This window comes from Leptopilina boulardi, unplaced genomic scaffold (assembly GCF_019393585.1).
Source record: "Leptopilina boulardi isolate dan_hultmark-lab unplaced genomic scaffold, ZJU_Lbou_2.1 LbouV2_325, whole genome shotgun sequence".
Lineage (NCBI taxonomy): Eukaryota > Metazoa > Arthropoda > Insecta > Hymenoptera > Figitidae > Leptopilina > Leptopilina boulardi.
The window spans coordinates 1,940,021-1,965,666 of record NW_026137891.1 but is presented as its reverse complement, the minus strand read 5'-3'; the positions used below and the strand labels follow the sequence as shown (position 1 = coordinate 1,965,666).

The window sequence follows — 25,646 nt, the reverse complement described above, 5'->3', positions numbered from 1 at the left end:
TATCTTCACAGAAAATTAAAAGGCATTAAAATAAGCTGCAACGCTTCTTATTTTAATCTAATTTTACTTATTTTAATCCATTTTGGTATTAAAATAAGCAAATTTGGATTAAAATAAGAAGCGTTGCAGCTTATTTTAATGCCTTTTAATTTTCTGTGTTATGAATTATTATTAATGCGGTTATTAGTATGGATTATTTACTGAAAGTATTGTAGTTTAGTGAGTATATAGTTTTTATTCCTATTGCTACAGAAATACAACAGTTTAATTACGATTATAGCTTCTGAAATTAGGTTTCAAAATTTTGATAATAATTTCAGTTCTGTTAACTTAATTTTGTAATTTTTGGTAATCAGATTCTATCATCAAACTTTAAATCATAATTTCGACTATTTTGATTGTAATTAGATTCTGAAATTAGGTTTCCTTTGATAGCGGTTTTGAATCCGTTAATTATTATTCTGTATTTATTAGTAATTAGATTCTGTTGTAAAATTTTAAATCATAATTTTGTCAATCTCATGAATTATTATTAATGGTTATTAGTATTGGATTATTTACTAAAAGTATTGTAGTTTGGTGAGTTTATAGTTTTTATTCCTATTGCTACAGAAATACAACAGTTTGATTACGATCAGCTTCAGAAATTGGGTTTCAAAATTTTGATAACAATTTCAAATCCGTTAATTTAATTTCCTTATTTTCAGTTATTAGATTCTGTTAAGAAACTTTAAATCTTTCGACAATCTTATAGTTAAATAATTGGTATTAGTGGATTATTTACTGAAAGTATTGGTGCGACTTTATTCTTTTGTTGCAGAAATACAACATTTGGATTATGATCAGCTTCTGTATAGATTTTCTTTGATAACATTTTCGATTCTAGTGCATAATTTTTAGTATTTTATTTAATAATTCAATAAAATTCCAAAATTAAAATAATAATTAGTGTTTAGTGGGATTGTCTACCGAAAGTATTTGATTGTTTATTGCCCTCAACTATTCGGATTTTGGGAACTTAGAGAAAAAATTCGTCAAGGTTATCGTTTTTAGTTAGTAAACAATACTGCTGCTAAGTTAATACTTGTGGTTACTATTTTCATTCATTGGCATAACTACACAGAAAGTTAAAAAGCATTAAAATAAGCTGCAATGCTTATTATTTTAATCCAATTTTGCTTGTTTTAATCCATTTTGGTATTAAAATGAGAAAAATTGGATTAAAATAATAAGCGTTGCAGCTTATTTCAATACCTTATAATTTTCTGTGTATTTTATTAATTGGTTTAACTAATTAGTTTTTAGGAATGAAATGCCACACCTAATCAGGGCCAAATCAGGGCGACTAGAAAATGTGGATTTCCTAATCAGGGACACATCAGGCGCGGCGTTTCATTCCCTAATTGGGCAGCCTAATTTGGCCCCGATCTGGGCCCTGGCAAAATTTTTGTATGAGTAACTAATTAGTTAGGCTGCCTAACTAAATGGTAATAGTAACTAATATAAATTAGCAAAAATACTCTTACTAACGAAATGGTTAGTTAGTATTTGCTACCAATTTACCACCAATAACTAATTTTTGTAAAAAATTTATTCGAAATAAATTTTCAACTCGCCTACTTATTTGAAATACATACATATATATTTTTGTTTTCACTTCCTGAACCGAAGGCATTTCCTGAACGGTCCAGTGCCGGCACTTTGCGGGACCCTTTAAAATCGGAGGGAGTCTCTCACTGTTCCACGTGTTTCTCTCGCGCAGTGTATTATGGGGTGAAAGCCGAATTACCCTAACAGGGGTGGAGAAGGGGGAGCGAGGGAGAGAGAGAGAGAGAGGTGGGGGGAGAGTCACGGTCAGTGTGCGTGCGCTCTTGTGTGTCGAGTGAACGCGCACAACAGAAAAAAAAAAGAAAGAGAGAGAAAGAGAGAGAGTGAGAGCAAGAGAGAAAGAGATAGGAAGGAGAGAGAGAGAACACGCGCTATTCGAAGACAGAAGAGACGACGCTACCAATCTCATAACGTCTGTCGCCGGTGTTACGCTCTCTCTACGTGAGATTAGTGCCGCGTTTTTATAACCTCATCCTATTTTCCCAATTTTTTTTTTTCTGTTCAATACCTTATTTTTCTCTCAAAAAAAAAACAAAACAAACATTTCAAAATTTCCCTCTTTTTTTTCCTGCAATAGTGTCTTTTTTTTGTGATAGTGATTTTAATTATAGTAAAAAAAACAAAAATTCTACCTCAATGATTGGTCATTTTTGACTGAAGAAGAAAAAAAAAAAAAAAAAAATTTAGTGACTGGGATTTTGTGTATGTGTGTTGTGTGTTGTGTGTCGAAAATAAAAGAGACGGAGAGATTTTATATTATATGAATTATATATTATATAAATATAAATACTATAAATATATATTGAAAAGTTACGAAAAGGAAGTGAGAGAAGCGATTATAGTGTGGTAACTATTGTTGAATAAGTGTGCGATTGTTTTAAAAGAAAAAAAAGTGAAGAGAATTTTATATATATATATATATCTAAATATATATATATAAATATAATTTTGTTTTTAAAAAAGCAAAAATAATAAAATGTCAGTGGAAAAATACGAAACCGGAATGTTACAGAAGGAAATGGAACGACTGGATATTGAAGAAAAGAACGGCGACAGCCCAAGGTAAATGCTCCAAAAAAGCGATACTTCTTTTTATAGAATGTCAGTGCTTTTTTTTTTTTGTTATTATTTCTTGCTCTTCTTGTTTTTTTACCTCCCCCTCATATATATATATATATATGTATATATATATGTACGAAAAGATAGGTAACGAAACACCTGCCTAAGCAAAACCCTAGTCATTCAAAAGACCAGAAACCGGGAATGGTAATTGAAAGCGATATATGGAAAAGATACATGTGTATAGAGCAATTGACATTGAAACCGGAAGTAGTAATGTTCAAAGAAAGTTTATTTTATATCTAGGATTTGAATGTAAAATTCAGTTGTTTTTGTTATTTATTTATTTAGGAAATGTTTTCGAAAACGGGAAAAATATATATCGAAGATTCTGAATTCGTTAAATTTTTGTTTTATTTTAATTTGAAAATTAGTTAAAATATTTTGCTTCACTAAAATTTTAGACTAATTAATTAGTAAACAATTTTGTTTGAATTAATTTATTAGTCGGTAATTTGCTAAGATAATACTAATTATTAATTACTTTTAATACTAAAATACTACTATTACTAAAACTACTATTAAAATACTAAATCATTACGATTACTAAAATTACTACTAAAATACTAAATTACTATTACTAAAACTACTACTAATGTACTAAATACTAAATTATTACGATTACTAAAACTACTATTAAAATACTAAATTATTACGATTACTAAAATTACTACTAAAAATACTAAATTATTATTACTAAAATTACTACTAATGTACTAAATACTAAATTATTACGATGAAAAAAAATTTGATTTGATTCAAATAATATCGGTTACTTGACAGTTATTAAATAAATATTTATTTGTATTAGATAATTTAGTATTTGAGAAAATTAATTGGTATTTATTTTAAATACAGAAAGTATTGGTTCAAATACAGTTTATTTATAAATACGGGATTTATGAAATAAAAATTATTTGGTTCAAGTTAATATTTATTTGATAATAGTCAAGTAACCGAATGTTTTAATTAGATAAATTTTTTTTCAGTGTATTACTAAAAGTACTACTAAGTTACTAGTATTACTAAAAATACTAGTAAAATATTAAATCAGTACTATTACTTAAAATACTACCAAATTACTACTAAATTACTACTATTACTACTATAACTAGAACTAGAAATAAAATATTAAATTACTACTATTACTAAAGCTACAAATAAAATACTAAATTACTACTATTACTAAAACTATGTATTACTAAAATACTAAATTAATACGATTCTTAAAAATATTACTAAATTACTACTATTACTAAAACTATTGCTAAAATATTAAATACTAAATAATTACGATTACTAAAATTACTACTATTACTAAAGCTACAAATAAAATACTAAATTACTACTATAACTAAAACTATTACTAAAATACTAAATTAATACAATTACTAAAAATACTACTAAATTACTACTATTACTAAAACTATTGCTAAAATATAAATACTAAATAATTACGATTACTAAAATTACTATTACTAAAGCTACAAATAAAATACTAAATTACTACTATTACTAAAACTATTACTAAAATACTAAATTAATACGATTACTAAAAATACTACTAAATTACTACTATTACTAAAACTATTACTAAAATACTAAATTAATACGATTACTAAAAATTTTACTATTACTAAAGCTACAAATAAAATACTAAATTTATACGATTACTAAAAATACTACTTAATTACTACTATTACTAAAAGTACTACTAAAATATTAAACCACTACTATTACTAAAAATACTACTACTAATAAATAAAAATCTATAATATTCATCATATTCCCGAATTCAGAATATTTCCATTTCCATTAATTGTACTAAAAAAAAAATTTTTTAGGAAAAAAATTGAAAAATTTCCACATATTGTTTTTTATCTGCATATAAGTGACAAATTTAACGCAATAACTATAGCTCTTGAAAACTTATATATATATATATATATATATATGTATATATATACTAAAAAAAACACATGACGCTAATATGTTTGTCACGTCCTTATAAAGTATATCATCATTCATTAAAAATGATAAAAAGCTATCTATCTCGTTTACGTAAAAATTCTCGGAAATCACCTCCAAATATTTCATTCTTACAATTTTCGAGTGAACCATGACGTAACAATCGCAATCTCTCTCACACACTTTCTTTCTTCTTTTTTTTCCTCTCTTTCTCTCTCACTATTTTAGTAAGTCACTATGTGTGCCATGTAATTTCATTCAAGATTCTTGCTGAGACTCATCTGATTATACGCCCACGAAAATTTAGTCCGTGATTTTTTATTTTTTTTGAGAAAAAAAATATATCAATTAAAAAAAAAAAAAGATATTGTCACACACGTGGCATACTTCTTCTTTTCTAATTATAATTACCGGGAACTTTTGTGGGACACTTTTCTTTAAGGAAGCGGCGCCAGTATAATTTTTCTTTAGAACAAAAAAAAAAAAGAGATGATGAGACTTGGCAAAGTTCTTCTTATGTTGCATATATATATATGTATATATGTATACGAAAATACTTTAAAAGCGTTTGTAAAAATATGACTCCCCATGAACCGACCAAAAGTAGGCATGACTCATTAGAAGGGTGACAGTATATTCCCGGTAAACACCGTGTCTGTGAATACAAATGTGAATTTTTGGGTGTTTGATGATGATGATGTTGATGATGAAAAAAAAGAAACAACAAAATTCTAGAAATTTACAATTTTTTGGTCTAGTATTGAAAAGAAAAGAAAAAATGAGGGAAATAAAAATAACTAATGAAAAATAAATTTCCTCTTTGACTAAAAGAAAAGTTCCTTTAAATGAAGAAAAAAATTTACTACTTTTCTAATTTGAAAATTTTAATATTGCTTTCTGTACTCAAAAAATAGATTAATAATTTATTAAATATTTACTGTACTTTTTTATTGACGTAATAATTTAAAAAAAAAAATTCATAGCCAAAAAAATTATTTCGTTCATTTGAATAGAAAATAGAAAATTATTTTCAGAATACTGAAAAAAATTTATTTGATTCAAATAATCGACTATTATCAAATAAATATTTACTTGTATCAAATAATTTTTTTTTTGAATTAAATAAATTGTCTTTGAACCAATAATTTCTGTATTTGGAACAAATTTATTTATTTGATAATAATAACCGATTATTTGAATCAAATAAATTTTTTTTTCAGTGAACGTTCCAAATTTTAGATCGATGAGAAAATTTTATTTAGAGGAAATAGTTGTTTGTTGTGAAAAATTGCCTTGTAAAATTTCTTTAGAAAAAATTCTTTTCTATTTTATTTAATTAATAATTAATTATGAGAATCTAAAAATCCAACTAACAATTAACATTTTTAATAATAATATTAGTTAATAATAAATAAAATGAAATAAAATTAACATTTTACTAATTTTTTAGAAAAATATAATTTTCTTCTATTCTTTCTCTTAACTAAATTAATATAGATCGCTAGTTGGATGTAAAAATTAATTGACCAATGAGCGTAAAATTTTTTTTCCCTAAATACTAGAAAGAAATAAATTAACATGTTTCGGGGAATTTTATTGAAATTAAAAAAAAATAACCAAATGATAAATCTTACTCTACACATTTATATTGAAAATTGTCTCTACTATTTAAATTTCTTATCAGGTTCCTTTTTTTTTATGAATTCTGGCAACGAAAAGCAATTCGTTTATGTGTGTGATGACTTTAAAAATAGTTAATCTACATAGATTTATACCTTGACATATAATTATTAACGATGAGATAAGAGAATGTTTTAACAATTGCCATCTATTATTATTTAATATTTAATAGAGTTACAAACATAACTATTTTCTCTATTAATGCATTCCTCTTTGTATTTAATTTATAAATTATTAACTTTTTAATATTTTTTATTTTTCAAATTCCATTATTAAATTTTTACCAAATTTTTGATATTCCAAACTAATTGGACGATATAAAATTTTTTGAAAATATATTTTTTTTTCTATGTTTCACGGTAAATGGTACCAAATTTTTGATTTTCTAAACTAATTGGACGATAAAAAATTTTTTTTTACTTTTTTTTTTTCTATGTTCCAATGTAAATGGTACCAAATTTTTGATTTTCTAAACTAATTGAACGATATAAAAAATTTATAGTAAAAATAATTTTTTTTTTCCTGTTATTCAATTATTAAAAAAAAAAGTTGCCCATTTCATAAAAATTTTTCGGGATATAAAATATGAAAGATATACTTAATTTAATGGCCCTTTTCAACGAGAGAAAAAAGGGAAAAAAAAATTATTTCTATGAAAGGGAATCAAAAAAAAATAAATAAAGAATGAATGAAAAAAAAAATGGGCAGAAGTTTTTGATAGAATAGTATATAAAAAGCGGGTCTAATATAGTATTATTTATTATCTGGTGCTAGTCGCGGCAACTAGCGTTGAATGCCGCCGGATTGTAGAAGGTTTTTACACATCACACGCGCTTGTTTTCCGGTTCTACGCACTTTTCTGAAAACATTCATGTGGCCCATGTCTTAAAAGACTTGTGCGACGCTTTTCAACTATACATATATCATTCAAATTTAACATTCTTTTTGGAGATTATATATTTTATTTTCCCTCCATTTTTTTTCCAGCAAACAAAAATTGTGTCCATAACGCTTCACTGTCGACAAAAAAAAAAAAAAAAAAAATACTTCCAATCCCTTAACTCAAAAAATCGATTACTATTTTTAAAAAAAGTACCAAATTTTCAGAATAAATTTTTCTTTTTTTAATTTAAAAATTTTTAAATTTAAAAAATTTTTTTCTATTATTTACTGAAAATAGGGAAATTTTTATTAAAAGCAAAAAAAAAAAATTTTCTTCTAGTATTTTTGTTATAATAAAGAAAAGGTGATATTATTTTTCCAATTAAATTTAGTAAAAAATAGCAATTTTTTGAGTTATTTTTTTATATTGCCCTTTTTAAGGTTTTTTTAAAAATTAAATTGAACAAAAATTGATTATTTTTTTTTTAAGGGTGAGGGAGAAAATTTATAATAATTAAATATGTATTTGATTAGGGATAATTAAATTGAGTAAGTGGCTCTATCTTTCGCTTGAAATGACTTATCAAAACGCTATAGACAGCCGCCGGTAATGCTGAAAACTACAAAAAAAAAAAAAAAAAAAAAATTTCTTCACATAAACTCTGTCAATAATTTCTTATTGATTTTCAAAATATATTTGAATTTCTCCTAATTCTTATAAATTTTTTAATTAAAATTTGATAATTTGATTTAATACCAACTTTTGCTAAAGTTTTAGTAAAAAATTACTAAAAATTAGTAGAAAACGTTACTAATTTCAATTAGTTACTCTCTAAATCTGAATCAGTAAAAATGTTTACTAATTTAAATTAATGACTCACTTTTTGCTTCAGAATTAGTTAAATTTTACTAATTCTTAGTAAAAGTTACTAATAATTAGTAAAATTTTACTAATTGAGAAGCAAAAAGTGAGTCACTAATTAAAATTAGTAAACTTTTTTACTAATTCAGATTTAGAGAGTAACCAATTTTTACTAATTCAAATTTAGAGACTAGTAACACATTTTTTAGCAACATAATTGGTCATTATTAGCAACGTTGTTAGTAATTATTAGCAACATATTAAGTAATTATTAGTAACGTAATTCTTAATTACTATCAACTTAATTAGTAATTATTAGTAACGTAATTCTAATTACTAGCAAAATAATTAGTAATTATTAGTAACGTAATCAGTAATTATTAGCAACGTAATTCTTAATTACTATCAACATAATTAGTAATTATTAGTAAAGTAATCAGTAATTATTAGTAACGTAATTCTAATTACTAGCAAAATAATTAGTAATTATTAGTAAAGTAATCAGTAATTATTAGTAACGTAATTAATAATTATTATCTACTAGCAATATAATTGATAATTATTACTTACTAGCAACATAATCAGTAATTATTAGTAAACTAATCAGTAATTATTAATTACTAGTAACAAAATCAGTAATTATTAGTAACGTAATTAATAATTATTAATTAGTAGCAACATTAGTAAAATAATTAGTAATTATTAGTAACGTAATTATGAATTAACACCAATTAAAGAAAACTCGTCCACTGATTTAAAATCAGTGAAAATTTCACTGATTCAGATTTAGAGTGTAATTAGTAATTATTAGTAATGTAATTAATAATTATTAATTACTAGCAACATAATCAGTAATTATTAGTAACATAATTAATTAGTTACTAGCACCATAATCAGTAATTATTAATTACTAGCAACGTAATTAATAATTATTAATTAGTAACAATATAAGTAAATCTTAGTAAAATAATTAGTAATTATTAGTAACGTAATTATTAATTACTACCAACATAATCAGTAATAGTTACCAGCAAAATAATTAATAATTATCATCAACTTTGAAAATTCAAACTCAAATTTTACAAAAATAAATTTAATTAGTTCTGGTTCTTTTTTTTCTTGTATCCAATGAAGTGTAATGATATTTTTTTTCGACACATGAATGGAACATAAATTTTTTTTTTATGAATTAAAATTGTGTGAACGATATTGTCGTCGTGTATCGGTGAGGAAAAAAAAAATTGAAAATAATATTCTCATTGAAAAAATATTTGAGAATCTGATTCGGCATACGTATATATAATATATATAGGAAAGTTTTTTGAAAATGTTGCTTGTGCGGAGAATAAATAACAGAATTGGCAGCTGCGATTAGTTCATTCTCAAGTTTGGTAAAGGAAAGGGACGTCGACTTTGTTCGATTTCTAGGAACTGAAAAGACCTGGGCCAGGTCAACGCATACCTTCTTATATATATATACCATATATACGAGTTTAAAGTTTTAAACCAGAGGAACCTTTGTGTGTATTTATATACATATATATATGTATATACCTGTGGATTTAGTTTTAGTTCTCTTCTTGAAAATTTTGTAAACTCTCTTTTTTTCTCTCTCTCTCTGTCTCTCTTTATCTTATTCGAGTATTTCCGAATGGAAACTTGAATAAAATTTAAGATTTCATTCGTTGAGAATTTTTGAAAGAATATTGTGGGAAAAAATTAATTAAATTTCATGCTCTTTTAATATAGATAGAATGTATCGAAAAAAATATATTATACATTTCATTAGATTAGGAAACAAAAAAAAAGGCAGATTTGAATATTGTAATTTTTATTTCTCGTTAATTCTTATTTTTTTCGAATTCCGTCACTTTTCGTTTTTCATTGGTTTTTGTGTGAATGTGCAGTGAAGCTTAAAAAAAAAGAAATAGTTCACGAACAAAGACAATTTTTTTTTCTTGTATCGAAAAATAGTTTCTTTGTGTACAAAAATTTTTCACATCTTATTTTTGACTAAAAAGAAGATTTTTTTATGAAAAAAAAACATTTTTTTTTAATAAAAAATACATTTTTGAATTAAAAAATAATTTTCAATTAAAAAACATTTTTGAAAAAAAGAAATTTAAGAAAATTCTTTTCTAATTGAAAAAAATATATTTTCTTTTACATTAATAAAAAAATTTTATTTGAAACAAAGAAAATGTTTTTAAAACATTCTTTCTGTTGTTTTTTTTAAATAAAAATTTGAAATTTTTAGAAGAATAAAAAAATCGAGGGGCTGTTCACTGAAAATCCAATTGAACAATATTTGAGAATTCATTAAAGATTTTTAAGGATTGCTAGTCATTTTTGTAATTCCTATTTTGAAATTAAGGGAAATAGTGCTTTCATTTTATTTGAAGTAATTACTTGCAAGAGTAAGATTGCAAGAAAAATAGATTAATTGTATAATTCGCCGCCGAATTCGCTCGTATGTCTCCGTAACCATTCGTGACTCGCAACAATTCTTACTGCATGATTTAGAATTTTACTGGAATCGACGAGATTCGTTTGGATTCGCATAGTATTCGACAAATTCGAACGTCCTTTTCAATAATCGTCGGTAATCTCTAATTAAAATACAATATAGTCAGAATCAAGAAATTTACATTTTCTTATGTTAATTGATGAATATTCGGAAGATACCTAATATATTCTCTACCTTACAAATCGGGTATTCGAGAGTGAACAGCCCCTCGAAAAAAATAAAATAAAGCGCGAGTGTATTATAATGTTTATGGGAAAATAATTGTTTATAAAAAGAATTTGTTTTTTCTAAATGAATTGAAAAGAAATAAATTCAGAGGAGAATTTAATAAAGAAGCGTAAAAATGGCGATGTCGGGAGATCAACGCCATTTTTGAATCAAGCTCGAGCCTCATTAGCATACAAGTTGTCACTAGTTGAACAACCCCTTTTGGTCACTTGCATTTATGCAGTATGTACGCGTTTATTGTTGAATTTTCATTAATTGAGAATTTTAGTCATTAAAATAGAAAAATTTAACTAAATTTTTATAAAATTTATTTAATTATCATTATTAATTTATAATTAGTAATTAGTAATTATGTTGATAGTAAATAATAATTATGTTTATAGTAATTAATTTTTATTCTACTCGAAATTAATAATTACTAATAATTAGTAATTATTTGTAAAGTAATCAGTAATTATTAGTAACGTAATTAATAATTGTTAATTACTAGCAACATAATTGATAATTATTACTTACTAGCAACATAATCAGTAATTATTAGTAACGTAATTAATAATTATTATTTAGTAGCAACATTAGTAAAATAACTAGTAATTATTAGTAACGTAATTATGAATTACCTCCAATATAATCAGTAATTGTTAGTAGAGTAATTATTAATTACTGGAAACATAATTAATATTTATTAATTAATATCAATATAATCAGTAATTATCAGTAACGCAATTAATAATTATTACTTAATAGCAACATAATCAGTAACTATTAATTACTAGCAACGTAATCTGTAATTATTAGTAACGTAATTTTTAATTACTAGCAACATAATTAATATTTATTAATTAATATCAATATAATCAGTAATTATCAGTAACGTAATTAATAATTATTACTTAATAGCAACATAATCAGTAATTATTAATTACTAGCAACATAATTATTAATTACTATCAACATAATTATTAATTACTATAGCAGCGTAATCAGTAATTATTAGTAACGTAATTTTTAATTACTAGCAACATAATTAGTAATTATTAGTAACGTAATTAATAATTATTAATTAGTAGCAGTATAATCAGTCATTATTAGTAACATAATTAGTCATTATTAGTAACATAATTAATAATTATTAATTACTAATTAGTGGTTATGTGTTTAGTAATTATCTCATTAGTAATTAATAAATAGTAATAATTAAAAAGTACTAAACTACTAATAATTTTAACAATTACTACAAATTAATAATTACTAGTAATTATGTTAATTAATAATTATGTTACTAGTAATTATTAATTATAGATGCAGTAATTATTTAACTAGTAATTAATAAACACATTACTAGTAGTAATTATTAGTTACGTATGTAGTAATTGTTAATTTCCTTATAAGTAATTAATAATTATTGTTACTACTATTATTATCATAAACGATAATTCCGATTATATCGTTTGTCTTTTTTGTATTTTACACCTAATTATTAGTCGATTAGTAATTTTGCCCATTAAATTGATGTTTATCCCTCCATTTTATATATATATTCTTAATTTGAGTACGTTGACGTATCTCATTTATTATCTTATTATCTTTTAAGAGTGAGTGTCTTTTGCACCTTGGTCAGGCCTTTCTTAGTTACCCAATCATTTCGTAGAAGAGAATTCTTTATAAATGTCTACACGCTGAGCTGAGCATTTAGCTCAAGTTTTATCTTAATGGATTATAATAATTAGCTATACCCCTTTTTTCATCCATTATTTTTACATATAAAGAAATTTAAAAAAAAACAATTTTCTTTTTCGTTAACGAAATATTTTTTTTGAAAATAATTTTTGTAATGAAAATATTCTGCAGTGGAAACTGAATGTGAATGACAAAAGTGTCACTAATAATAATTCTATTAAATATAATACATATATATATATATATTGTCATCTTTATCTTAATATATATTCGAACGTTTTCTATATTATAATCGGACCAATAGGAAAACGACGCCGGTCTAGTGAGTGGACGAAATTTTAATTAAATTTCCCAACAGAAGAACTTTCATCTCGGTGACTTAAGCTTTTGTAAAATGTATATATATGTATGTTCCCGTCTCGGGGATTTGCTCGCGAAACGGAAATCAAATCGACGATTTCTATAAATTCATGTATATATATATATTCGCGAGTACTTTCTCTTCAAAATGAATATGCGTCCTTTTGTAAATGAAAACATGTGTATTTAAAATTTAATTAATAAATACATATATATTCGACTGCTCGGAGAGAATTAGGTATCCTTCTTCTTTTTTTTTTTTTTACTATCATTTCGTTTCTGTTACATATTCGCGAAATTCGATTATTGCAATTTATATAGACAAGAGTATTATCATTTAGAATATAAGGCGAGAAGAAGAATAATGAAATAGGCGTCTGACAGGGTTTATATACACCAAAAGAAATTTTTTTTATTTGCTTTTATTTAAAACAGAAAAAATTTATTTACAGCAAATAAAAATATATTTATCTTAAAGCCTATAATTTTTAATTACCCAAATTCTTATGGAAAAGAATTCTAATTTAATCGAATTTTAATTTAGCAGAATTCTCATTCAGCAGAATCTTCGATGATTCAAATTCTGTTAATTATTTATTCGATCATTTTCAATTTTTGATAAATGAAAATTCGTTGTTTTAAGAATTTAATCAAATTCTTAGTTTGAAGTAAATAAAAATTCAAAATTTTTTACAAGCCAAATTTTTAATTGGCAGAATTGCTTCTTTATCCAAATTTTTATGGAAAAGAATTCTAATTTAACCGAATTTTAATTTAACAGAATTTTAAGTGATTCATTTTAAGAATTTAATAAAATAACAATTCGAAGCGAATAAAAATTCGGACAAATGAAGATTCGGAAATTTAGAATAGAAGGAGAATTATTTTTTTTTTTTTTGAGATTTTAAGAACCGGAAATGCAAGGAAATTTATATATATATATTTGGTCTGTGAATTTCACGATTCACAGGGTTTGCCACAGACAGGCGTGTTACTTCACCCACGCACCTTCTAAAAGTATTGATTATTTTCTGGGACTATATACGAAAGGAAGGGACGACATGAACTAACAGTGGGAGGAAAAACGAGGATGGCGAGAAAAGAGGAAAGAGAGTGGCAAAAAGGTCGGAACTACATATATATGAAATAAAAAAAAAAGATAAGATAAAGATTCGCATCATTTTTAATTAATTACCCTTTTAATCAATATTTTACACATTAAATTAACAATTTTTGTTCAATTTTTTGACAAAAATTGAAAGATTTCCTATCGCATTGAAAACAAAAAATGATTTTGTGTTTGCAACAAAATCGTTTGGTCAATTTTGATTCTTGTCACCAAATTTTGGTTTGAAACAAAGTTATCTCAACGAAACATTTGATTAGGCGAAAAAAATTTATTTGATCAACCAAACATTTTTGTTGACCTAACAAAAAAAAATTTGGTTTTGCTAACCAAACATTTTTGTTGACCTACCAAAAAAAATTTGGTTTTGCGAACCAAACATTTTTGTTGACCTAACAAAAAAAATTTGGTTTTGCTAACCAAACATTTTTGTTGACCTAACAAAAAAAATTTGGTTTTGCTAACCTAATATTTTTGTTATGCCAACAAAAAACACTGAACCAAATTTTTTGGTTAACTCAAACACACAGAAAATTCTTTTGTAGGCTCAACTAAATTTTGGTGGCTCTGACTAATTTTCTCAGTGATACATTCAATTTTCTTACGATTCTTTTTTTTTTTTAAGTTTAAAAAAGAAAATATAAAGAAAGTTTCTGACGATGCCGATACATATATATATATATATATAACCAAGGACGCAAAAATCAAGCCGATCGGCTCTCCTCAAACGGAGCGAAACTCTTAATTTCGCATCGCCATAAATAATTTGACCGCAGACCCATGTGAGTTTCCTAGAAGGAGCAGGCCTTGTTTCCTTTAAGCGCAGGCGTTGTGGGTCGTGTATCGCATTTACCGCGAATAAACGCGAACCTTTAAAAAGTCGAAAACTTCTAAAAACTATATACCTGTCGTTTATGTGTTAGTCACGACAAAGATACACATGTTTGAAAAAAAAGAGAGAGAAAGAGAGGGTAGGTGAAAAAAAATCGTATCGTGAGAGAAGGCCTATATTGAGGAATGTCAGAATTCTCTTCTTATTTTTAGCTCCTGCGCTTAGGATACACAAGTTCTTTTTGGCGTCAGAGTTCCACTTTTGTCCTGATCATGATCACACACACACACGACCTCGAATCGAACCTCCACACAACTTTAAAAAAAAAAGAAAAAAAAAGTGGTTCAAAAAGTTCTTCTCTCCTCGGTAAACGTGGCAAATTATATATATCATAGAAACGTTCTTTAATCTAGACTATCATCACTATCATTATCCGCTATTGGATACGTGTTCAAATATGTTATTATAGGTGTTGGCGAACATTGGATACGTATATATATATATATATATATATATTTTCGAAGTATCCGCATCCGGTTATTCGTGATTGGCGATTTCAAATTGTCATTATTTATATATTGCTTTATTTGCCTTTGGTCACGCATATTTAGGTTTGATTTTATTGAGATTGATGGATAAGGGAATTTACAATACATTTGTAGAATTTACAATGCAGAATTGACTATTTGCAACAGGTATTGGACTATTTACAATACGTACTGTAAGATTTACAATACATGTTGTAGAATTTTAATATATATATTGTAGAATTTACAATATACACTATGGGATTTAAAATACATATTGAACTACTTATCATATATATTGTAAAATTTACTATACACATTGTACGATTTTGTACAATACATACAGCAATATAGTGTTGTAACTGGTATTGTAATATTTACAATACATATTGTACTTTTTACAATACATATTATACCATTTGCAGTACAAATTGTAATTATTACAGTACAGATTGTACTTTTTACAATACAGATTGTACTTTCTAAATCTGAATTAGTGAAAAAGTTTACTAATTTGCTCTCTAAATCTGAATCAGTAGAAATTTTACTAATTCAATCAGTGCTTTTCATTTTAACTGAAGTTTCAGTTATTTTTTGAAAATTTACTAATATAATAAGTGAATAAGCAAGCAATAGAAAATAACTTATGTAAATTAGTAATTTGTATATAACATAACCTTTAAAATCAACTATTAAATCAGTAAATTTTGTGGCCGCCGCCATATATTTGTATTACTGATTCAATCAGTAATTGATATTTTACTAATTGAATCAGTACACTGAAAAAAATTCTAGTTAGAATAACCAGAATTCTGGTTAGGATATATTTAACATTTTGATTCTGGTTAGGTTAACCAGAATTCTGGTTATTTTAACGAGAATTCTAGTTACTTCAACTAGAATTCTGGTTAACATAACTAGAAAGTAATGTTAAATATAGCCTAACCAGAATTTTTTTTTTCAGTGTAAATTTCTACTAATTGTCAGTTGCTCAATTCTCGCTATGTCAATTAGTAGATTTCTACTGCTAATTAGTAAAATATGACTGATTCAGATTTAGAGAGTAAATTAGTGACTCACTGTTTGCTTCTGAATCAGTAAAATTTTACTAATTATTAGTAACATTTACCAACAATTAGTAAAATTTAACTAATTCTAAAGCAAAAAGTGAGTCACTAATTTAAATTAGTAAACATTTTTACTAATTCAGATTTAGAGAGTACCATTTGCAATACAGATTGTAATTTTTACCATACAGATTGTAATTTTTGCAATACAGATTGTACCATTTGCAGAACAAATAATAATTTTTACAATACAGATTGTACCATTTGCAGAACAGATAATAATTTTTACAATACAAATTGTACCATTTGCAGAACAGTTTGTACTATTTGCAATACAGATTATATTTTTTACAATACAGATTGTACTATTTACAATACAGATTGTACTATTTACAATACAAATTGTATTTTTTTTTTGCAATACAGATTGTATTATTTACAATATATATATTGTAGGATATTTAAAATATATAGTGAACTACTTACCATACATATTGTAATTTTTACAATACTTATTGTACGTTTTACAATACATATCGTACCATTTGCAGTACGGATTGTACATTTTGCAATACAGATTATACTATTTACAATACGTATTGTAATTTTTACAATTTCTAAATATTGTACGATTTACAATTCTTTATTATTTATTTATTATTATTATTATTATTATTATTATTATTATTATTATTATTATTATTATCATTTATCATGTATTATTTAACTCATAATTATTTTCCAATTACCAACATAATTTAAAAAAAAAATTTAATATTTTTTTTTTCTCCAAATTATTTCTAATACTTCGATACTAATTAAGCAAAAAAAAATTTTCTGTTTCAGGTGAGAATATATTACATCCATAATTTTTTTTTACGCTGTATATCATGGTGAGTTTTACTCTATAAGATATCAATTCTCCCTCCCCCTCTGAAAATTCGACATATTTATGCCCTTTTTAAAATACTTATATCATATTTTTTTCTGAAATTGCCACTTGAAAATTTTTTTTTAATTTCATATAAAAAATTAAACTTTCTTTTTTTTTGGGAAAAATTTTCCAAATAACTTTGAATTGGTAAATTTTTAGTCGTACTAAAAAAAAAGGTTAATTGCCCTTTTCTTTCTCTCTCCTTCTAAAACAAAAATACGAAACTAAAGGAGGTTCTGCTTTTTTAAACACAAACAAAAAAAAAAAAAAATATATATATATACCCCTTTTATTATGTACCCTTATTTTATTTTTTGGGGTATAAGCTCTCTTGTGAGCACGAAACGAAAGTGCAGTGGATTCGCAGTTAGTTAAAGGGAAATGGAAAGAGTGAGGGATGGTTGGGGTAGAGGGGTGATGCGTTGTCCCTGTAGGTGTGGGTGGTTGTTGGAAGAAAGGGAAACGGTGGTGGTTTTTTTTTCCGGGAGGGTTAGAAAATCGGGGGTTGGATTGTGAAGGTGGTGGGGGTGGGGTAAGAAAGGGGGGGGTTGAAACAGAAATCCTGGATAGAGTGGGGAGGGAGGGGGGTGCCATGCGCATCAAGGAGGGTCGTTCATCCCCGGGTCAAGGTTACCCTCCTCACACACAACCCTCGCGCTCTTGAAACGCAGTGTTGTTTACCCCCTATTTCCACAGAATACACACACACACACAATCTGTAATTTTCCCCCACCCCCTCCCTCTTTGATCCTTCCAAACGAATATCTTCACTATTTCTCTCCCTTTACTTTCACTCTCACTCTCTGAAAATGCCATCAATTTTTCCCTCTTCTTTTCTCTCTCTATCTCTCTCTCTTTCTCTCTTATCCTTTGATCAAGTTTCCCCTTATATAAATTATTTTTTTTTGGAATCATTATTTTTTTAAAAAATGACATTTTTTTTTTTAATTTAAAATTCGAATTTCACATTTTTTTTTAAAATTTAAAATTAGAATTTTAATAGAAAAGAAAGAATTTAATTTTTTTTTATATTTAAAATTAGAATTTTTAATAGAAAAGAAAGAATTTAATTTTTTCTTAAATTTAAAATTAGAAAAAAATGTGTAATTTAGAAGACAATGGATTTTTAAAATGTTTTTTTTTTATCGAATATGTGTTTTGATAAAATGATATACCTTTATCTTTTCTCTTGTGATGTTAAACAAGAATTACCTACAGGCAAGGAAATTGTACTACACACAACGTGGGTGGTATATAATCAGGGACGAGCCAATCAACTTTTTTTCTCATATAAATGTTATATATATATCTATTTTCGAAATTCTCGATATTTTTCAATAAGGGAATAAAAATATTTGTTTAGTTGATTTTTGATAAAAAGAAATTTCCTCTTTTGTCTTAGCCAAATTTTGGTTATTTTTAGTTTACACACAGAAAAATCTTTCATTCAGAAAAAAGATAATATTTGTCACAGAGTCAAATAAATTCTTATTTGTTTCAAATAGATTTTTATTTGCTTCAAATAAATTTTTATTTGCTTCAAATAGATTTTTATTTGCTTCAAATAAATTTTTATTTGATTCAAATAAATTCTTATTTGTTTCAAATAAATTCTTATTTCTTTCAAATAAATTCTTATTTCTTTCAAATATATTTTATTTGATTCAAATATAAATTTTATTTACGCTAAATAATATTATATTTGCGTCAAATAAAATTTTTTCTTTGAAAAAAAATAAATTGTTTAGTTAGTATGCTCTGAGACAAATATATTTTTATTTAAATCAATTAAATTATATTTGGTTCAAATATAAAATTTACGTTATATGATATTATATTTGCGTCAAAGAAAATTTTTTTCATTGAAACAAATAAATGAGTTAGTATATAGGCTCTGAGACAAATAGAATTTTTATTAGAATCAAGTAAATTATATATTTAGTTCAAGTAGAACAATTCTTTAGGTGTTTATTTGCATATTTATTTGAAAAAATAAAATTTATTTCCCTCAAATAAAAATATATATTGTTCTTAGAAATATAAATTTTTAATTTATTTAAACTAAATAAAAATTTATTTAAACCAAATAAAAATTTATTTGGCTCTGAGATAAATAAATATTTCAGTTTATGTTAGCAAAATTTTTATCATATTCAACAATTTTTTTTAGAGATTAATTATTAATTAATTTAATTAATTTTTTGAAATTAAAAAAAAAATTTATCACGGCTAGTAAAAAGAAAAAGGAACAGGAAATGAAAATTATTTTTGTCTTTATTGTACACCGCAGTGGCAATGTTGATACATAATTGGAATCTGATAATCGTTGTTTTTTGATTAAAATCGCGTTTATAATGAAAGATTTCCCTCCGGGCGTAGAAGCAATAATTGTTTCTCGTTTCTCTGCATCTTTATATATATATATATATATACGTCGTTGGTGGACTCGTTACAAGTCAAACGAGAAGAACGTTTATATAATGCCTTTGGCGTCCCGGGCAATAAACGAGAAATTTGGCAGTCGATTCCGTTGATCGTTAAGTTCCCTCCTCTTTCTCTCTTCTCCTCGAAAAAAAAAGAATCCAAACCAAGTGCTCCAACCTCCAAGTACCGAGAAAATTAAAGGACCCATTGACATGCCCTTTTATTTTAAACAAGTGCTTTTACGATAATAGCTCTGTTTAAAATCCTCTACTTTAAATAAAAATCAAAACGAAAATTATTATTTATTTTATTTTTCTATATTTTATTATTTTTGTTTTAATTTTGATTTTTAATTATTTTTTTACTACATTTTTTTAAATTACTTTTTTCACTCAAAGGGATATATTTTTTTATTTATTTCTTTTCGTTTTTGAGAATAATAATTTTTTTCCATATTAAAAAATAATTATTATTTTTGAATTAAAAATGCTTGCAACGCGGAAGATAAAAAGGAAGAATAATGGCAAGACATCCTCTTTGGGGGGAAAAAAAATGTAACCGGCGACACGAAAAGTTATTTTTTTTGCGATATACGAAATGACAATTATACATGATGCATAATATACGCAATGTGCATAATTTGCTAATTTTTTTTTTTTTTTTTTTTTTTTTGAATAAGGGAAACGATCCGACACGGGGAGGTAGTTTCGAATTTTCATATTTTTCCCTATATGCAACCGCGCTTTTGTCCTTGACATCGCGACAATTCGCCAAATAAATTCACATTTACATATTTGTCGCACACTTTTCACTCGGGTTATTTCTTGTTCTCGCGAGGGTAGAAATCATCACTAATTTTCCTCAAGAATTTTTGGTATTTTTTATTTTATATTTTTTATTGATATTTGTATTTTTTATTAATATTATTTTTTTATTGACTTTTTTTGGTACTTTATTTATATATTTTTGTATTAATTTTTTTTTGGCTATTTTTTTTATTAATATTGTTTTTTTATTCACTTTTTTTGGTACTTTATTTATTTATTTTTGTATTAATTTTCTTTGGCTATTTTTTTTATTAATATTTTTTTTTATTCACTTTTTTTGGTACTTTATTTATTTATTTTTGTATTAATTTTCTTTGGCTATTTTTTTTATTAATATTGTTTTTTTATTGACTTTTTTTGGTACTTTATTTATTTATTTTTGTATTAATTTTCTTTGGCTATTTTTTTTATTAATATTGTTCTTTTAGTATTTATTTATGTCTTTGTATATTTTTTGGTATTTATTCTTTATATTTTTTTTATTAATATTGTTTTTTGGTATTTATTTTTTTGTTCATTTTTTTATTGAGATATTTTTTTTTTATATTTATTTTGTTTTTTTTTATTTCCCACTGCTATTTTTTTCATCGATACTCATTTAAGAATAAAGAAAAGAATAAAAATAAAATAAAGAAAATAAAGAAAAATAAAAAACGGCATAAAAATTTATTTTCGATAAATTTAAAAAATATAATAGCCAAAAGATTACGCCAGTGGGAGTGAAAAATAATAATAATAATAATAATAATAATAAAGAGAAAGGCTGCTACCTCCCAACCCCTTGTGTACTGCAATAATTTTTAAAGTAGGTACATTTGGAGGGTGCAACTTTGAAGAGGGATCGCGAGAGGGATGTACTTCCCTGTAGGTCTTTAATTACTAATTAAGACTCAAAAAGTCATAAATGACTCGAGGTTTCCATGCGATTTACATCCTTTTCTCTTTTTTTTTCTCAACAAAAATACTCGAGTCTTCTTAAAAGAAAAAGGTGCAATTGTTTAAGCATTCGTGAAATTAAAAAAGAGTGCGCTCAAATGTCTACCAAAATTTCATATGTTCCTTATTATTTTTCTTTAAGGACATAATATATGCTTTCAAATCCCGAGTTATTTTTCTTTTAATGTCATATCAATTTTTTCCCCTTTTTTCCATTCGTAGAATTTTTTATTTATTATTATTATTTATTTATTTATTATTTATTTTTTATTTATTTTTTATTTATTTTTTATTTATTTTTTATTTATGTTTTTGTTTAGTCTTATCACTAAACGAATAAAATTTTTTTGGTTTCTGTATTTAATTTTTTTTTTGTTTTTTCAAATTTCAATATCGAGTGATGATTTTTTTTTTTTTTTTTTTTTTTTATTGAGACTTAGTAGTAACGTGACTTTGCAAAAGCTTTAGTCGATTTTGAAACGCGCCCTATAAAAGTCGTAGACAAAAAGATCGGCACAGAAAAATGTGAAACGTCTCGACAACCCTAGCTGGCTATTCGCCACGTGGCAGCTGCAACAACAGCTGTTGCCGCTATGATGCAAAGGCGGGCCAAATTTTGTTCCCTAAAAATCCATGATTCCCCAATATATATATATATATATATGTGTGTGTAAATACATTTGTAAATCACCCTAAATGAAATTTCCAAAAAAATGGAAATTTCGTTTTATCTTTTTGTCAGTTTTTACATTTTTATTTCAAAATTTTTAATGACTTTGAATAATTCAATAAAACTAAATAGTTCATCACTCGATTGTATTTTAAATAATTAATTTTGTCAAAAAATTTTTCAAAATTGAATTTTTTTTATATATTAGATTTTTTTAATATTACTCTCTAAATCTGAATTAGTAAAAATTTACTAATTTTACTAATTTAAATTAGTGACTCACTTTTTGCTTCTGAATTAGTAAAATTTTACTAATTATTAGTAACTTTTACTAACAATTAGTAAAACTTAACTAATTCTAAAGCAAAAAGTGAGTCAGTAATTTAAATTAGTAATCATTTTTACTAATTCAGATTTAGAGAGTAAATATTTTTTAGTAAATTTTTTAATATTATCAAATAATAATGATAAGCTCTTGAAATAAAATAATGAATGAAACGAAAATTATTTGCATCTGCTGTGAAAAAAAATTTTTTTTTTTGTAAATTATATTTCATTAAAAAATTTTTTTTTTTAAAAAAGGAAGTAGTATAAAATTAGGTTGCGTGACCTTTTTAATTCGTTAATGTGGGTTATTGGCAGACTTTTAATACTACATAATATAAGGATTTATATATCTATAGAGAGAGTTCTTTATCTTGATAGAAAGGGGCTTATCGAATTTAGAGACCCATCATTAAATTCCAAGATTTATTTTCCGGATATTTCTAACCTTGCAACTTGGCGACCTTGCAAAAACCTTTATATATATATATATATACATATTCTTTTGCAACAGGTGTTGGAAGAACTTGGCAAGAATTGCATTTATTTCCTCAATCAATTCAAACTATTGTATAATTTTCATAATTGTCTAATATTTCAATTTTATTTTACTACTCTTAAAATTTGGATTAGTAAAATTTTTAAGTCATTTGAATTAATTAGTAACTTTTGGTTTTTCAATTAATTGAATTTTACTAATTCGAGAATAAATTTTTTTTTACTACTAATTATTGTTAAATTTTATTAATTCCAAATTTTACTAATTTACTATTCTCAAAATCTAAATTAATAACAATTTTAACTACTCTCTAAATGTGAATTAGTAAAAATGTTTACTAATTTGAATTAGTGACTCACTTTTTGCTTCTAAATTAGTGAAATTTTACTAATTATTAGTAACTTTTACTAACAATTAGTAAAATTTAACTAATTCTGAAGCAAAAAGTGAATCACTAATTTAAATTAGTAAATATTTTTACTAATTCAGATTTAGAGAGTAATTTGAATCAATAAAATTTTACTTATAGTATAATTTTTTTTTACTATTAGTTAAATTTCACTAATTTAAAATTTTATTAATTCACTACTAACTAATTCTAAATTATTAAAATTTTTAACTAATTTGAATTAGTAAAATTTTTATTAATTCAGATTTAGAGAATAGTAAATTAGCAAAATTTATCTAATTAATAAACAATTTTTTTAAAAAATATTTAATTAGTGAATTTTATTAATTAATGGTAAAATCAGGATGTCAGGGAAAAGTCAGGGAATTAAATTAAAAGTCAGGGAACTTTTTAAAAATTTGCCAAAAATGAACATTTTTATGAATTTTTAAAAATTTTTCAATACAAGAAAAAGTTTATAATGCTAATAAATAAAATGTTTTTTATTATCTTAAAAATACTTTAGTATTTGATACTTTTCATTTCTTTATTATTAAATATTTATTTAAAAAAAAGTTGGAAAAAGATTAGAAAAAAATCAGGGATTTTCAGAGAAAAGTCAAAGAATTTTTTTTGTACCTCTTGCTGGACACCCTGTAAAATTTTTTTTTTTAATATCTAATTAGTAAAATTTAATTAATTGCTAGTAAGACAAATTTTTTTTGATTAAGAATTAGTAAAATTTAACTAATTAATAGAAAAAAAAAATTTTTCACTATCGAATTAGTGAAATTCAACTAAAATTCATTTTTATTTAAAATTTTTATTAATTCAGATTTACAGAGTAGTAAATTTAATAAAATTTATCTAATTAATAAATAATTTTCTTTTTTTTAATATTGAAGTAGTATATTTTACTAATTAATGGTAAAAGAACATTTTCCTAGTGAATTAGTAAATTTTTACTAATTTAGTAAAAAAAAAAAAAAATTTCTTTTACTATCGAATTAGTAAAATTTAACGAATTTAAAAGCAAAAAAATTAGACTGTCTTAAAAATTCTATCCACTTGTTGGGGGGAGGAAAAAAAATATTTTTCACATCACGGAAATTTATTTTATAAATTTATTTTTTTATATTTAATATAAAATTTTCTATAATAATATTATGAAATTTTCTATAATAATATAAAAGTTTCTATAATATTAATTTTTAATTTTTCCTAATAATAATTTATAATTTTAAGGGTAAATTCATTTATCTATTTTTTTTTTTTTTTTTTGCAAAGTTTTGAAACAGTTCGTGTTTCTTCGTCGCAATTCGTTTTTGGGAATAGAATATATATATGTGTATATTTATGTAGTGAGGGCCGATCGTGCTGCCTCGTAGCTCTCTCACATATACATTTCGTCGGCGACGGTTCATTTTCATTTTGCACTCACCAGTTCACATACAGTTCGCGACGAGACGTAAAGTAGTTAGTGCGTGCACGAGTCAGACGACTCTTTCTCTCTCTCTCTCTCTCTCTCTCTCTGTATTTACACTTATCACAATTTTTCTTGACAGTTTTTTTTTCCTTATTTAAACAATTTATTATTAATTTATTCTTTTATTTTGCTCGCAAAAAAAGAAAAAATTAATTAACATTTTCTTTTTATTTTTTTACAAAAAATTTGCAAAATTTTCTCTATCATCCTTTGATTAATTACAATGACACACGTGGTTTTCTTGTTTTCGTTACAAGTGCTGTGACTTAAAAAATAAAACAAAACTTTCCAATTAATTTTTTTAATTATCCAATTGAGAAAATTTAATTCATGTTCCAAAAAATGAAACAATAATAATTATTATAATAATAAAAATATATTTTAAAGTAGAATAATAATAATAATTATTATTATTTTTAGTATTACTAAAACAATAATAACAAATATTAATAATGTTTTCTAAAGTTTTAAAAGATGTTAATAATAATTTATTTTAAATTGGTTAACAATTTTTTTTTTTATTTACAGATTTTATTTCCATTATATAATTATATTTTTATATTTACCACAATTGCGTAATTAGACTGTTTGTATTTTTAATAAACATTTGAATTTTCATAATTTATGAAAATAAGAAAATTTAAAAAATTTATAAACGTTTTTCAATTGAATGCCTCTTAATTAATTTTGAC

General features: G+C 24.4%; 1 protein-coding gene across 1 annotated transcript in view; it reads left to right on the top strand.

Annotated features, from left to right (window-relative positions):
* Positions 1-17,345, top strand: part of LOC127284748 (insulin-like growth factor 2 mRNA-binding protein 3-A) — an 81,622-nt gene extending 64,277 nt beyond the window's left edge. Inside the window, exon 5 of the mRNA XM_051310387.1 lies at positions 17,313-17,345. Coding sequence (XP_051166344.1) covers positions 17,313-17,316 — 4 coding nt within the window. The 3' untranslated portion in view covers positions 17,317-17,345. The remainder of the gene's footprint in view (positions 1-17,312) is intronic.
* The last annotated feature ends 8,301 nt before the right edge of the window (positions 17,346-25,646 follow it).